Below are 14,100 nucleotides of genomic sequence, written 5' to 3'. Positions count from 1 at the left end.
TCACTTTAGGTAACAAGCAGACACAACCCAGACTGGCTCACCTTCGCCATCTCAAGTTCCACATCCTCGCTGTTCAAGATCTTCTGCCAGGAGACCACACTTCCTGCAGCAGGGTTATACCTACACAGTTCTGTAATTAAGGAAGAGAAATGTAGATGTTCATAGTTGCAATGCTCAGAAGAACAGTTGATAATTATTAACATTCATTGATGGTATTCATAAAAATTTGTAAATTATAAAACAATTGAAATTGCAATTTATTTGCCACCTTTGTAATTTTCCACCTTTGTAATTTTCCATTGTGTCCCCCTGATTTCCAGTGTTTCCCCATTGAGGTCCAATGCTTTAGTATCACTTCCTTAATGTCTGACTCTCTCCTTCTCTAAGATGCATCTTAAAATTGGTCAATTGGACAGGGTTCATGGTCTACAATTTGCCCCAAATACTTATTTGTTCAAGCAATGAGGGACTTCAGTAACGAAGACAGATTAGAGATATTAAGGCAATTGTCCTTGTGGAAGAGAAGGGGGAGACAGAGACACAGAGAGAGAGACAGTTTCCACTTGTGAAGAGACCAAGGATGAGGGGACAAAGATTTGAAATGAATACTAAAAAATCAAAAATGACATGAGGATATCTGGTCAGTATAGACAGGTTGGACCAAAGGGACTGTTTTCATGCTGTATATCTCTATGACTCTATGATTATGACTTAAGCAGCAAGCGGTTAGGGTCTTGAATATGCTGTTTGGAAGTGTAGTGGAGGCAGGTTCAATTGAAACATTCAAAATCACCTGGAAGGAAGACATGCGGGGTTACGGGGAGAAGGCAAGACATTTGCACTGAATAAATTGCTAATTCAGACAGCCAATGCAGACACAATAGGCTGAATAACCTCCTCCTGTGATTCATTAGATTGATGGCTTGATGCCAATTTTAATCCTCATCCGTTTATGTTCCTATTGTTCTATAAAAGAGAACCTGTAACTAAGTGCCCCTCAAGACAATTACAGATGAGGAAGTTTTCACTCCATCTTAACGTGGTGATGCAGAGTAATCCTCTATTGCTGCATGTAATCCTTTGGATAAATTATCCTGGGGAGTCACCTTCACAATTTTATCTGAAGGTTATTTCATGTGGTGATCTGCCCATGAAATTTCACATGTTTGAATGATGTCTAACTATTCCAACATTCAAGGCTGTGGCCTACTGCAAAGTGGGACAAGCGTACACAGTAGGATATTTTTGGCGGTACAGATTTTATGAGCCGAAAGGCCTTTTCTGCACTGAGAAGGGCCAGAGTGGGATAAGGATAGTTGGTACTCTTCCAAAAAAGGGCTTTTGACTACAAAGTGACAGCATCGTGGTCACATGAACTAAAATCTTTTTATTTCCAGATTTTTAAAAAATCCTCAAATTGAAATTCCCTATCCTAAACTCACATGTTGATCAAAAATCACTAACAAAGAAGGGGTATAAAGCTGCAAACAGAAGGTCACTCAACCGCAGAGCAAGCTTGAGGAGTTGAAAAGACTATTACTGCTGCTACATCTCACAATGTTAGGAGGTCACACTCTCTGGATCATCACTGCAGTGACATTAAACAAACCATGTACATTCCCTTTACTTTCTGCAGTCGTGTCTCAACTTCTGAAATAACAGCCTCCAAGATATAACTACTATATATCAACTACCTTTGCAGGGAAACTTACCTGACTGAGTCTTCTGGACTTCAGAACCTATGAATACAAAATAGGATTATTGGTTGTTCATGTGGAATTTCATGCAAGTTGCAGACATCTAGTTTTTAAAAACAAAGAGTTAAAACACATCTAGCTATTGATATATGTTTTACACAACAGTCACGCTGCTCTAAAGGACAAAGTAAATAGAATTTACTGATCAAGGCTGCATTATATGCCGACAGCAGGACTAAGTGGCAGGCTCAGCTCATTAAACATTATTCCATCTTAGGGTAGCTGCATAAAAGTAAAGTACTGAGCATGCTCTGAAATAAAAACAAAATGCTGGAGAAATTCAGTAGGTCTGACAATAACTGGGGAGAAAGAAACAGGGCTCATACTTCAAAGCCAATATGACTCTTCTAAAGAAGAACTTTTCTTGGAACTACTGGACTTGAGAAAGGCAACTATTTCTGAAATGGAGTGCAACAAAACAGCAGAATCTCCGATTTGATCCTCAGCCTGCTCAAGGTTAATGAATCACACCCTGATTGTGTCAGTACAACCAGTCTTCATGCCCAGGTCACCATCTACTGGACCAACCTCTCCTCCACAAAATGGGAAAGTGCATGAATGATATGAATGGACTCAATGGTAAAGGCCGCCACTATTGCTTATTACTTCCAAATTAAGGATAGATAGACACTTGGTGGATCATTAACTCAGCAAGACACAGCCAGTATTGGGTGGGTAAAAGAGAAATACTTCAGCAAGGGATTAATCTCCAAACTTTTGCCCTCTCATTTCAGCAAGACAATACATCCAATTAACAGCAACTCGTTGTTGCAGCTTTTAAAAGTTAAAATACCCCAAAAGAGGTTGAATACTGTTTTCCTGTTGTCTAGCTACAGTAATGTCACCATTCCCCCACTGCCTCCTATCCCCCATGCAATACTGCAGTTTGGTTGTTGCATTACATCAAATCAAATCTTACAGCCAATCCAGCCAACTCACTGAAAGAGCATCCTCATTTGCTCTGATCTGTACAGCACAAATCACCACAAAATCACAAGGGGCATAGACAAGGTGAACAGCAAAGGTCTTTCCCTTAGGGTTGGGGAGTTAAAAACTAGAGAGGCATCATTTTAAGGTGAGGGGAGAAACATTTAGATTAGATTAGATTAGACTTGAGGGGTAACATTTTCCACACAGGGTTTTTCATATGTTGAATGAACTGCCAGAGAAAGAGATAGATGCAGGTACAGTTAAACCATTAAAGAGACATTTAGATAGGTACAAGAACAGGAAAGATATAGAAGGACATGGGCCAAATACAGGCAAATTGGACTAAACTGATTTGGGAAACCAAACCATTGGCATGGACGAGTTGGACCAAAGGATCTGTCTTTATGATGTAAGACCCTGTGACGCTAAGGACACCAATAAAAAGAGGTCAGCACACTAGGAGAAACAGCAGTAGATCTAATCTTTTTAGATTCATATTTCTCTTTTTACAAAGTGCAAGGAACAACTACTGGCAGTGGGAAAGTTTCCACTGGGTACCAAGTAGGAATTTTAGCTGGGTCAACTGATTGCAAATGCACACGGTGTTTAAGTGAAGCTCAAGTTCAGCATTTGAGCAGCAACTGCCTTCAGCTCCCTGTCTTCAATGCCGTCTTTACAATCCAAACCAATAGGGGGATGCCATGTTTTGTTAAAATAAATTTTTTTGTAAATTAAAATCAATTAAGCAAAAAAAAATTAGTTCAAATCAAAACAAAAATCATGGACACATTTATGCAAGACTTTAAACAATTTTGCGCAGTAGTTTTTTTCCATACTTACATTCTAAAAAGTTGCAGATAAATTGGAATCTCTCCTCAATGGTTTTCGATTCTATTAACTGCTGTGCATTTTCCTTTCCACTTCTGTAATAAGAAAATACATTTGCTATCATATTTGATTTTAAATGCGAGATGATTCAATCAGCCCAGGTAGTTCTAGATAAAGTAAAATAGGTGTAGACAAGTGCTCATCACCAGGACCTGTCCAGCAAGCTCATCCTGTACTCGAGAGACAGACTAAATTGATATGGTCCTACTCAAATTAAATACACTGTCACTCTCAGGATCTCCAATCACAGGCTGTTTGTCACCTGCATTTACTGCTCATAAGTATAGTGAATGCAGGAGAGAACCAGTCTCTGATGGGAAAAACAGCTGGGCAAGTAAATGACATCAGCAGACGAGTTAGTGGGGCAGAGGTCCAGGCCTCATTGGGTGGAATGTGCATGCATGTGCACGTGGCAAGGATGGGGTTGCAAAGTTGGAAAGCAGTGTCTGTCAGTGCAACAATAAAGTGTGTCGGGTCTAAATCAGTGCTTAGCCATCAGGAGGGGGTTTTGAACCCATATCCTTCTTGACCGAGGCACAAGTGCTGCCTGTTGAGTCACAGCTAATACTAACAGTGTCAGTCTATTGATAGCGCAGTCCTTCAGATCCTTTCGGTACACTGCCCAAATCATTTTTTTCCAATTATGCTACTTTGATGCGCCTTATAACATTTTACTATTTACTAAAGGTGCTATAGAAACACAAATTGTGGCTGCATCTCCCTCAGCACAGTACAAATTTGGCTGAGATCATTCAACATCATCTCCTACTTGAATATGCAAAAGTAAAAACTCAACCATCCGTTGGAAATTCCTCAAAGTTACTCACATTCTGCACACAATATTGATGAAGATGACACCATCCTGGAGATCTGACAGATTTTCAACTTCTTTTGACAATTTAAGACTATTAATCTGTGGGGTGGAAGGAGGCAAAAACAAAAACAAAAACAAACAAATTATAAATGGGGCAAATATCTGCAAGTCAGTTATTTGGAATTCATCAGGTTCATTCCCAACTTGAACACAGGTACAAGACAAAACAAAAAGCTTTTCACCTTTTAAAGCTGAAAAAACTTCCCACATAAATTTCTTTCTTATTATTGGCTCTGGGGTCTAAGACCAGTGATTTTTCATTATGAATATTTGCACTTGCATAAATTAGATTAGATTAGATTACTTACAGTGTGGAAACAGGCCCTTCGGCCCAACAAGACCACATCGACCTGCCGAAGCGCAACCCACCCATACTCCTACATTTACCCCTTACCTAACACTACGGGCAATTTAGCATGGCCAATTCACCTGATCCGCACATCTTTGTGACTGTGGGAGGAAACCCACGCAGACACGGGGAGAACATGCAAACTCCACACAGTCAGTCGCCTGAGGCGGGAATTGAACCCGGGTCTCTGGCGCTGTAAGGCAGCAGTGCTAACCACTGTGGCACCATGCCGCCCACAAATTCAAGAGCAGTTGGTTTATGAAGACAGATATAACACTGGAAAAGAAAGCATTTCCAATGATTAGCACCTAAAGTCAACAGTTATTTCTCAATTTGCAAATACCCAGGCCAAATAACCGTTTAAAAAATGAGGTCTGGAGATGCTGGAGATCACAGCTAAAAATGTGTTGATGGTTAAAGCACAGCAGGTCAGGCAGCATCCAAGGAATAGGAAATTCGACGTTTCGGGCATAAGCCCTTCATCAGGAATGAGGAGAGTATGCCAAGCAGGTTAAGATAAAAGGTAGGGAGGAGGGACTTGGGGGAGGGGCGATGGAGATGTGATAGGTGGAAGGAGGTCAAGGTGAGGGTGATAGGCCAGAGTGGGGTGGGGGTGGAGAGGTCAGGAAGAAGATTGCAGGTTAGGAGGGCGGTGCTGAGTTGAGGGAACCGACTGAGACAAGGTGGGGGGAGGGGAAATGAGGAAACTGGAGAAATCGGAGTTCATTCCTTGTGGTTGGAGGGTTCCCAGGCGAAAGATGAGGCGCTCCTCCTCCAGCCGTCATGTTGTTATGTTCTGCCGGTGGAGGAGTCCAAGGACCTGCATGTCCTCGATGGAGTGGGAGGGAGAGTTAAAGTGTTGAGCCACAGGGTGGTTGGGTTGGTTGGTCCAGGCGTCCCCCAGAGGTGTTCTCTGAAGCGTTCCGCAAGTAAGCGGCCCGTCTCCCCAATATAGAGGCGGCCACATCGGGTGCAGCGGATGCAATAGATGATGTGTGTGGAGGTACAGGTGAACTTGTGGCGGATATGGAAGGATCCCTTGGGGCCTTGGAGGGAAGTGAGGGAGGAGGTGTGGGCACAAGTTTTACATTTCCTGCGGTTGCAGGGGAAGGTGCCGCGAGTGGAGGTTGGGTTGGTGGGGGGGTGTGGACCTGACGAGGGAGTCACGAAGGGAGTGGTCTTTGCGGAACGCTGATAGGGGAGGGGAGGGAAATATATCCTTGGTGGTGGGGTCCGTTTGGAGGTGGCGGAAATGACGGCAGATGATACGTTGTATACGGAGGTTGGTGGGGTGGTAGGTGAGAACCAGTGGGGTTCTGTCTTGGTGACGGTTGGAGGAGCGGGAAGTGGAGGAGATGCGGTGGAGGGCATCGTCGATCACGTTTGGGGGGAATCTGCGGTCCTTGAAGGAGGAGGCCATCTGGGCTGTGCGGTGTTGGAACTGGTCCTCCTGGGAGCAGATGCGGCAGAGACGAAGGAATTGGGAATATGGGATGGAGTTTTTACAGGGGGCAGGGTGGGAGGAGGTGTAGTCCAGGTAGCTGTGGGAGTCAGTCGGTTTATAGTAGATGTCTGTGTTGAGTCGGTCGCCCGAGATAGAAATGGAAAGGTATAGGAAGGGGAGGGAGGAGTCTGAGACAGTCCAGGTGAATTTGAGGTCGGGATGGAAGGTGTAAGGAAAGTTGATGAACTGCTCAACCTCCTCGTGGGAGCACGAGGCAGCGCCGATACAGTCATCGACATATCGGAGGAAAAGGTGGGGGGTGGTACAGACATCTACTATAAACCGACTGACTCCCACAGCTACCTGGACTACACCTCCTCCCACCCTGCCCCCTGTAAAAACTCCATCCCATATTCCCAATTCCTTCGTCTCCGCCGCATCTGCTCCCAGGAGGACCAGTTCCAACACCGCACAGCCCAGATGGCCTCCTTCTTCAAGGACCGCAGATTCCCCCCAAACGTGATCGACGATGCCCTCCACCGCATCTCCTCCACTTCCCGCTCCTCCGCCCTTGAGCCCTGCTCCTCCAACCGCCACCAAGACAGAACCCCACTGGTTCTCACCTACCACCCCACCAACCTCCGTATACAACATATCATCCGCCGTCATTTCCGCCACCTCCAAACGGACCCCACCACCAGGGATATATTTCCCTCCCCTCCCCTATCAGCGTTCCGCAAAGACCACTCCCTTCGTGACTCCCTCGTCAGGTCAACACCCCCCACCAACCCAACCTCCACTCCCGGCACCTTCCCCTGCAACCGCAGGAAATGTAAAACTTGCGCCCACACCTCCTCCCTCACTTCCCTCCAAGGCCCCAAGGGATCCTTCCATATCCGCCACAAGTTCACCTGTACCTCCACACACATCATCTATTGCATCTGCTGCACCCGATGTGGCCTCCTCTATATTGGGGAGACAGGCCGCTTACTTGCGGAACGCTTCAGAGAACACCTCTGGGACGTCCGGACCAACCAACCCAACCAACCCGTGGCTCAACACTTTTAACTCTCCCTCCCACTCCACCGAGGACATGCAGGTCCTTGGACTCCTCCACCGGCAGAACATAACAACACGACGGCTGGAGGAGGAGCGCCTCATCTTCCGCCTGGGAACCCTCCAATCACAAGGAATGAACTCCGATTTCTCCAGTTTCCTCATTTCCCCTCCCCCCACCTTGTCTCAGTCGGTTCCCTCAACTCAGCACCGCCCTCCTAACCTGCAATCTTCTTCCTGACCTCTCCACCCCCACCACACTCCGGCCTATCACCCTCACCTTGACCTCCTTCCACCTATCACATCTCCATCGCCCCTCCCCCAAGTCCCTCCTCCCTACCTTTTATCTTAGCCTGCTTGGCACACTCTCCTCATTCCTGATGAAGAGCTTATGCCCGAAACGTCGAATTTCCTATTCCTTGGATGCTGCCTAACCTGCTGTGCTTTAACCAGCAACACATTTTCAGAAATAAGCGTTAAACCCTGAATAGAACTACAACACCATATAATCAGGAGTGTTTCCCCCTTAATGCTCGGGACTTACTGACTTAAAAAATGGGCAAGTTCTCACGAGCAGGAAAGAAGATTGCACATTACAACACTAATGTATCTTCACATAAAAGGGTGGGAAATAGGTAACACTCCCACAAAAAAAGCAGATGCCCGTTAATTACTATTGCAAATCTGAGATTTCGCAAGATCTTTTCGTAGGCAAGGGTATTTGGGACTAAGAACCAAAGTCAGCAAAAGGATTTAGGATACAGATCATGATCATGAATCTTCAAATTATGATGTGGTGAATGTTGAAATAGGCTAAAGGAGATGAATGACTCAATGACCATCTCCTTATCCTTTATGATCAACTCCAATAACAGCATGGGATGCCCATAAGTGAATATTTACCGTTATGAATGGGTCCCTGTGTGGAACTTAAAGTTATTTTTGAAGTAGAAGCTCTTTTTTTGAAGCATCCAGAATTGGACACAACGTTCCAGACTGGAGCCTATCAGCAATCAGGCTGGACTTTGTGACCCATGCTCCACCTTTAGCGAAACTGTTAAGACTATGCTGAGCTGGATCCAGTGTGGTGTTTAAGAAACTTAGGATATTAACAAACTCACTCTCAACACAATGAATCAGTATAGTTAGGTTTGAGTTAGAACACCCCAGTAGTTAAAAGAAAGGATCTACACAAAATCCTTCTAAAGGGAGTATAATAGCAGGTTGAGGAATGATGGGATCTGTTGCAGAAATCCACAAAGTATCCTAACTAGAGATATAGGTGAATAAAACCAGAAAAGAAAAGAAAACAAAAATACTGTGGTGTGCTTTTTTAGAGACTGAACTGGAATGCAGAAATGTTGGGCTAAGTCCTTGTAGAACATCACTGAAGGGGGTGCCCTCTTGTGGCACAGTGGTAATGTCCCTACCCCTGGACCGAGGGGCCCAGATTCAATTCCTACCTGCTGTGGTGGTGTGCAAAACAGGTTGATTAGAAAAACAGGACATCACTTAATGAAATCCTCCTTTTGTTGGACAGGTGACCCCACTATCTGAAAGTGCAGCATTCCTATAAAACCGTTCATAAGCCGAAATGGTGTAAAGCAAAGCAACAATTACCATTAATTACACGGGAAAAATTTTTTGAGCGTTCCCAGACCCAAAAAATAACCTACCAAATCATACCAAACAACACATAAGACCTAAACTAACACAAACATATGATACATCCCAACGGAGGTTGAGGTGGTGGGAGGTACAGGAGGCTGGGGTGTAGGAGAGAGAGGAAGAGGGTTGCGTGAACAGGGTCCTCAGCATGACCCATGTGGGGGACATGTTCTGACAGAGTTTCAGCGATTTCCCAACACAGGAAGTGCTGCGTTTTTGCCAAGGGAGCGAATCCGGGACCTTAGACTGCCTGGGTAACTTCCAGGCCAGCTAGCAGAACCAGATTTGACCTGGTCAATACGAAAATGGTATCATCTGCGGTATCACCACGGCTGTGGGCCATATTCCAACCTGGTTTCAGCAATTTCCCACGGTGGGGAGTGCTCCGTTTTCACAAGGACATGAATCCGAAGACTTGTCCCCACCTGGGTGACTTCCAGGCTGGCTCGTGCCACCGGATCCAGTTGGGGCAGCGTACAAACATTGTCCCTGGCTACTCTGGGACGTGTTCTGACCGGATTTCAGCGATTTGCCATGGTGGGAAATTCTCTATTTTCACAAGGGAGAGATTCCGGGACCTCACACAACCTGGCTGACTTCCAGGCCAGATTCAGTCTGGTCGGCGTACAAACAGTGTGCCCGGCTAGGCTGGGATGCAGGCCACATTCTGACCATGTTTCACCGACTTCCCACAGTTGGAAGTGCTTCATTTTTGCAAGGGAGCAAGAGTCTGAAGAAATGAAGTGAGTAACCAGCAAAGCTTAGGAAACGTGCCTGACCGTTTTCAAAACAGTCATGTCAGTAATCAAGCAAACTTAGAAACGGGTCTTTGCTCTCTTAGGCTTTTCTTTACCTTAGGATACATCTCGCTAACGGATGCATAAAATAAGTCGAGATAAAGCACAGATGTTCACAAGACACTCACAGACACAATTCAAAGCTATGGTGGCTTGATGCTGAGTATAGCTCCTGGGGAAGGCGCTTGGCAGTGCCACTCTCGCTGCAGTCGCTTTTTCGTAAAAGCGCAAATCCTCTTTTGGTAGGCAAAAACAGGTACTAAACTAGGTTTTCGTAAAAGCAAGTTGGTGTAAAACCACCGTTTGAAAAGTGGGGGATACCACTTTCTGCTACAGAAGCCAACAGTGTAAGGAACATAGTAACATTCAGGGAACATTTGGTTCGAAGAGGTTGCTACATTTGATTGTTCCAAAATATTAGTTAATTTCAATAATGACTCAGAATAGCAGTGAGGTTTATTGTAGGGTTTTCAATAGATCACTGAAAACAAATCAAGGTCAAAGGAGAACAGTTCTCTGGTCAGTCAGTGGAAGCAGTCTCTGTGAAGAAAAGAACCGTTAAGCTGCATTGCCGAGGAGGTGACTGAGAGCCACTGGCTTTGTTTAATCAGAACCTAAGAAGGAATCAGTAGGTGGGAACAATAATTTGGTTGAGAGCAGAGTAAGAAGTCAAGAGCAGTTGGGCAGCAGTCAGATTTGAGGAAGGTTCTCTAGGAGATAGTGAAATGTTGGGATTGAGCGTTCAGGAAAAGTCCTCAGAGTTGTGCAACATCAGAAGAGTCCGCATGACATTAATTGCTCAGTTCAGCTGAGAGAGAAGGTGAATGAAACTCTGTCTATTTTCTGTGAAGCCAAGCAAGATTAAATCTCAGGAAACAAAACCAGGAGCATTTTTGACTTGGTGAAGCTCGCTTTCTGTGAAAGCTGGAGTTGTGCTCTAGTTCAATTTCCATAATCCAGGGGAGTATAAATCCAGGGTAAGCGAATCATCAGAATATGTGCAGTCAGTGAGATAGCCCATGCTGGAGCAGCTGAAGACAGCTGCAATGAGGTCGTCAAAAGGGAACAATTGGAATTCCTTGTAAAGCTTTAATGAGATTTGATGACCTTTACCTTTTTTATTTTGAAAAGGGAAAATCTGAAGCAAAGCTTGACCCAGATAGAGTTTTCCACAATGATGACTGAAGAGAGAGAGAGAGAGAGAGAGAGAGAGAGAGAGAGAGAAACAGCATTTAACTTGTGGATGAATGCAGAAATAAGGGCCATTATGACAGTCACCAACAAATCCAAAATAGAAATTCCTGACAAACTTTCCAGAGACTAGCGACAATGCAGAATTGTTACCATAGGGAGTTGCTGAGTTGAATAACAGAAATGATGGATTCCTGATCAAAGGCTTGTGCCCGAAACATTGATTTTCCTGCTCCTTGAATGCTGCCTGACCTGCTGTGCTCTTCCAGCATCACTCTAATGTGGACTCTAATTTCCAGCCTCTGCAGTTTTGTCTAATATAGATATGTTCAAGGGGAAGCTGGATAAATCCTTCAGAGAGAAAGTAGGGGAAAAGGTTCAATGGAGGAGAACGTGTGTGGACTATAAACAAGATCGATCTGTTGGATCGAATGGACTGTTCATTTGCTGTAATTTCGATACAATACTGCAGAGGCTCCAACTCAACAGTGCTCCATCAAGCAACTTCTTGAATACTTTGAATCTTGGAAACACAAAGCAAAAATGTAATTCTTCAAAGCAATGCAGCAAACTGCCACAAGTTCCTGGTGTTAAAAAGGATTAAGTGTAATAGGAGTTTGGGCAGCAGGATGGCTCAGTTATTAGCAATTCTACCTCACAGCACTAGGGACCTGGGTTCAATTCCATCCTCGGGTGACTGTCTGTGTGGAGTTTGCGCATTCTCCCAGCGTCTGCGTGGATTTCCTCTGCATGGTTCGGCTTCCTCATACAATCCAAAGATGTGCAGGTTAGGTGGACTGGTCATGCCAAATTGCCCCATAGTGTCCAGGGAGGTGCAGGCTAGGTGGATTAGCTATGAGAAATATAGGGTTACAAGGATTGGGGACGAGTGCTCTTCAGAGGGTCAATGTGGACTCGATGGGCTGTGTGGCCTGCTTCCACACTCAAGGGATTCAATGAATTCTTCACAGAAAAAAAAGGAATAGACACTTGAAATCTGAGTAGGGTTATGGAACAAATCCTGGAATAATTAGGAAACAACCACGATAGAGAGCAGAGGAACTGTATTTTATTTCTCCACAAACAAGTTGTGCTCGGCTGGATGATCTCTTCACCAAGCCAAATTTTTCAGAGAATAGGCTGGACTGAAAGTCTACAGCACACACCAAGGTAGAATGCAACAAGGTGCAAGAAACTTTTGACCAGGCAGTTCAGAAGCAAACTAACTCTTAACACAAATGTGAGAAAAGGCATTTTTATTGAAGAAGATAGAAACATCACCTGCACAAAAGAAGTATGAAACTGAAAGGAGTAAAAGCACAAAAGGAATCTAGGGATACAGATGAAAAAACGTGAACAGTCTTTTCCTCAGTAAACAACAATGCAAAATACTTGTTTAGTATCTCCCCCATTTCCTGCGGCTCCACACAAAGGCCACCTTGCTGATCTTGGAGGGGCCCTATTCTCTCCCTAGTTACCCTTTTGTCCTTAATGTATTTGTAAAAACCTTTGGATTCTCCTTAACTCTATTTGTCAAAGCTATCTCATATCCCCTTTTTGCTCTCCTGATATCCCTCTTAAGTATGCTCCTACTGCCTTTATCCTCTAAAGATTCACTCGATCTATCCTGTCTATAACTAACATATGCTTCCTTCTTTTTCTTAACCAAACCCTTAATTTCTCTGGTCATCCCGCATTCCCTATACCTACCAGCGTTTCCTTTCACCCTAACAGGAATATACCGTCTCTGGACTCTCGTTATCTCATTTCTGAAGGGTTCACATTTTCCAGTCGTCCCTTTACCTGCGACCATCTGCCCCCAGTAAGCGTTTGAAAGTTCTTGCCTAACACTGTCAAAATTGGCCTTTCTCCAAGTTAGAACTTCAACTTTTAGATCTGGCCTGTCTGTTTTTCAGACTGGAGGCCTATGACCAGTGCAGTGTGGTTCTGTGTCCACTACTTTTCATCATTTATATAAATGATTTGGATGTGAGCTTCAGAGGTATAGGTAGTAAGCTTGCAGATGACACCAAAATTGGAGGTGCCGTGGACAGCGAAGGAAGTTACCTCAGGTTACAACAAGATCTTGATCAGGTGAGCAAACGAGCGGAGGAGTGGCAGATGGAGCTTAACTTAGATAAATGCATTTTGGGAAAGCAAATCGCAGCAGGACTTATACACTTAATGATAAGGTCCTCAGGAGTGTTGCTGAACAAAGAGACCTTGAAGCACAGCCTCATAGCTCCTTGAAAGTGCAGTCACAAGTCAAGAAGATAGTGAAGGTGTTTGGTATGCGTTCCTTTATTGGTCAGAGTATTGAGTACAGGAGTTGGGAGGTCATGTTGCGGCTGTACAGGACATTGGTTAGGCCACTGTTGGAATATTGTGTGCAATTCTGGTCTCCTTCCTATCGGAAGGATGTTGTGAAACTTGAAAGGGTTCAGAAAAGATTTACAAGAATGTTGCCAGGGTTGGAGGATTTAAACTGGAGGGAGAGGGTGAATAGGCTAGGGATGCTTTCTCTGGAGCATCAGAGGCTCAGGAGTGTCCTTGTAGAGGTTTAAAAAATCATGAGGGGTATGGATAGGATAAATAGATAAGGAATTTTCCCTGGGGCAGGGGGAGTCCAGAACTCTAGGGTTTAGGGTGAGAGGGGGAAAGATAAGAGAGACTCAAGAGACAAATATTTCATGCAGAAGGTGGTGAGTGTGTGGAATGGGCTAACAGAGAAAGTGGTAGAGGCTAGCACAATTGCAATATTTAAATGGCATCTGGATGGGTATATGAATAGTAAGGGATTGGGGGGATATGGGCCGGGTGTTGGCAGATGGGATTAGATTGGGTTCGGATATCTGGTCGGCATGGACGAGTTGGACTGAAGGGTCTGTATCCATACTGTACATCTCTCTGACTCTTAAGTGTCAAACTTCTACATGGAAATTAAAAGCCAGACAAGCATGAACTTTTAGTTGCATAAACTTCAGAAGTATGAGATTATATTAACAGAAGAAATAGGAACAGTAGTACACCATTAAGTCCACTCAGCCCACTTTATTCTTCAATGAGATCAAGACTGATCATCATCTTCAACAACATTCATATTTACAACATGTAGACAGAAGATAAAAGATACAGGAGAACTGCAC

General features: G+C 44.4%; 1 protein-coding gene across 6 annotated transcripts in view; it reads right to left on the bottom strand.

The window, feature by feature from the left end:
- Window positions 1-14,100, bottom strand: part of numa1 (nuclear mitotic apparatus protein 1) — a 121,384-nt gene that overhangs the window by 56,588 nt on the left and 50,696 nt on the right. For all 6 annotated transcript variants that reach the window (XM_060826361.1, XM_060826360.1, XM_060826363.1 and 3 more), the window contains 4 exons: window positions 4,403-4,488; window positions 3,528-3,610; window positions 1,713-1,739; window positions 42-130 (listed from right to left, as the gene is read on the bottom strand). In XM_060826361.1, coding sequence (XP_060682344.1) covers window positions 42-130; window positions 1,713-1,739; window positions 3,528-3,610; window positions 4,403-4,488 — 285 coding nt within the window. The remainder of the gene's footprint in view (window positions 1-41; window positions 131-1,712; window positions 1,740-3,527; window positions 3,611-4,402; window positions 4,489-14,100) is intronic.

Source organism: Hemiscyllium ocellatum, chromosome 6 (genome assembly GCF_020745735.1).
Source record: "Hemiscyllium ocellatum isolate sHemOce1 chromosome 6, sHemOce1.pat.X.cur, whole genome shotgun sequence".
Taxonomy (NCBI): Eukaryota; Metazoa; Chordata; class Chondrichthyes; order Orectolobiformes; family Hemiscylliidae; genus Hemiscyllium; species Hemiscyllium ocellatum.
The sequence above is the reverse complement of the archived record's forward strand: the minus strand, read 5'-3'. Positions and strand labels throughout refer to the sequence as shown.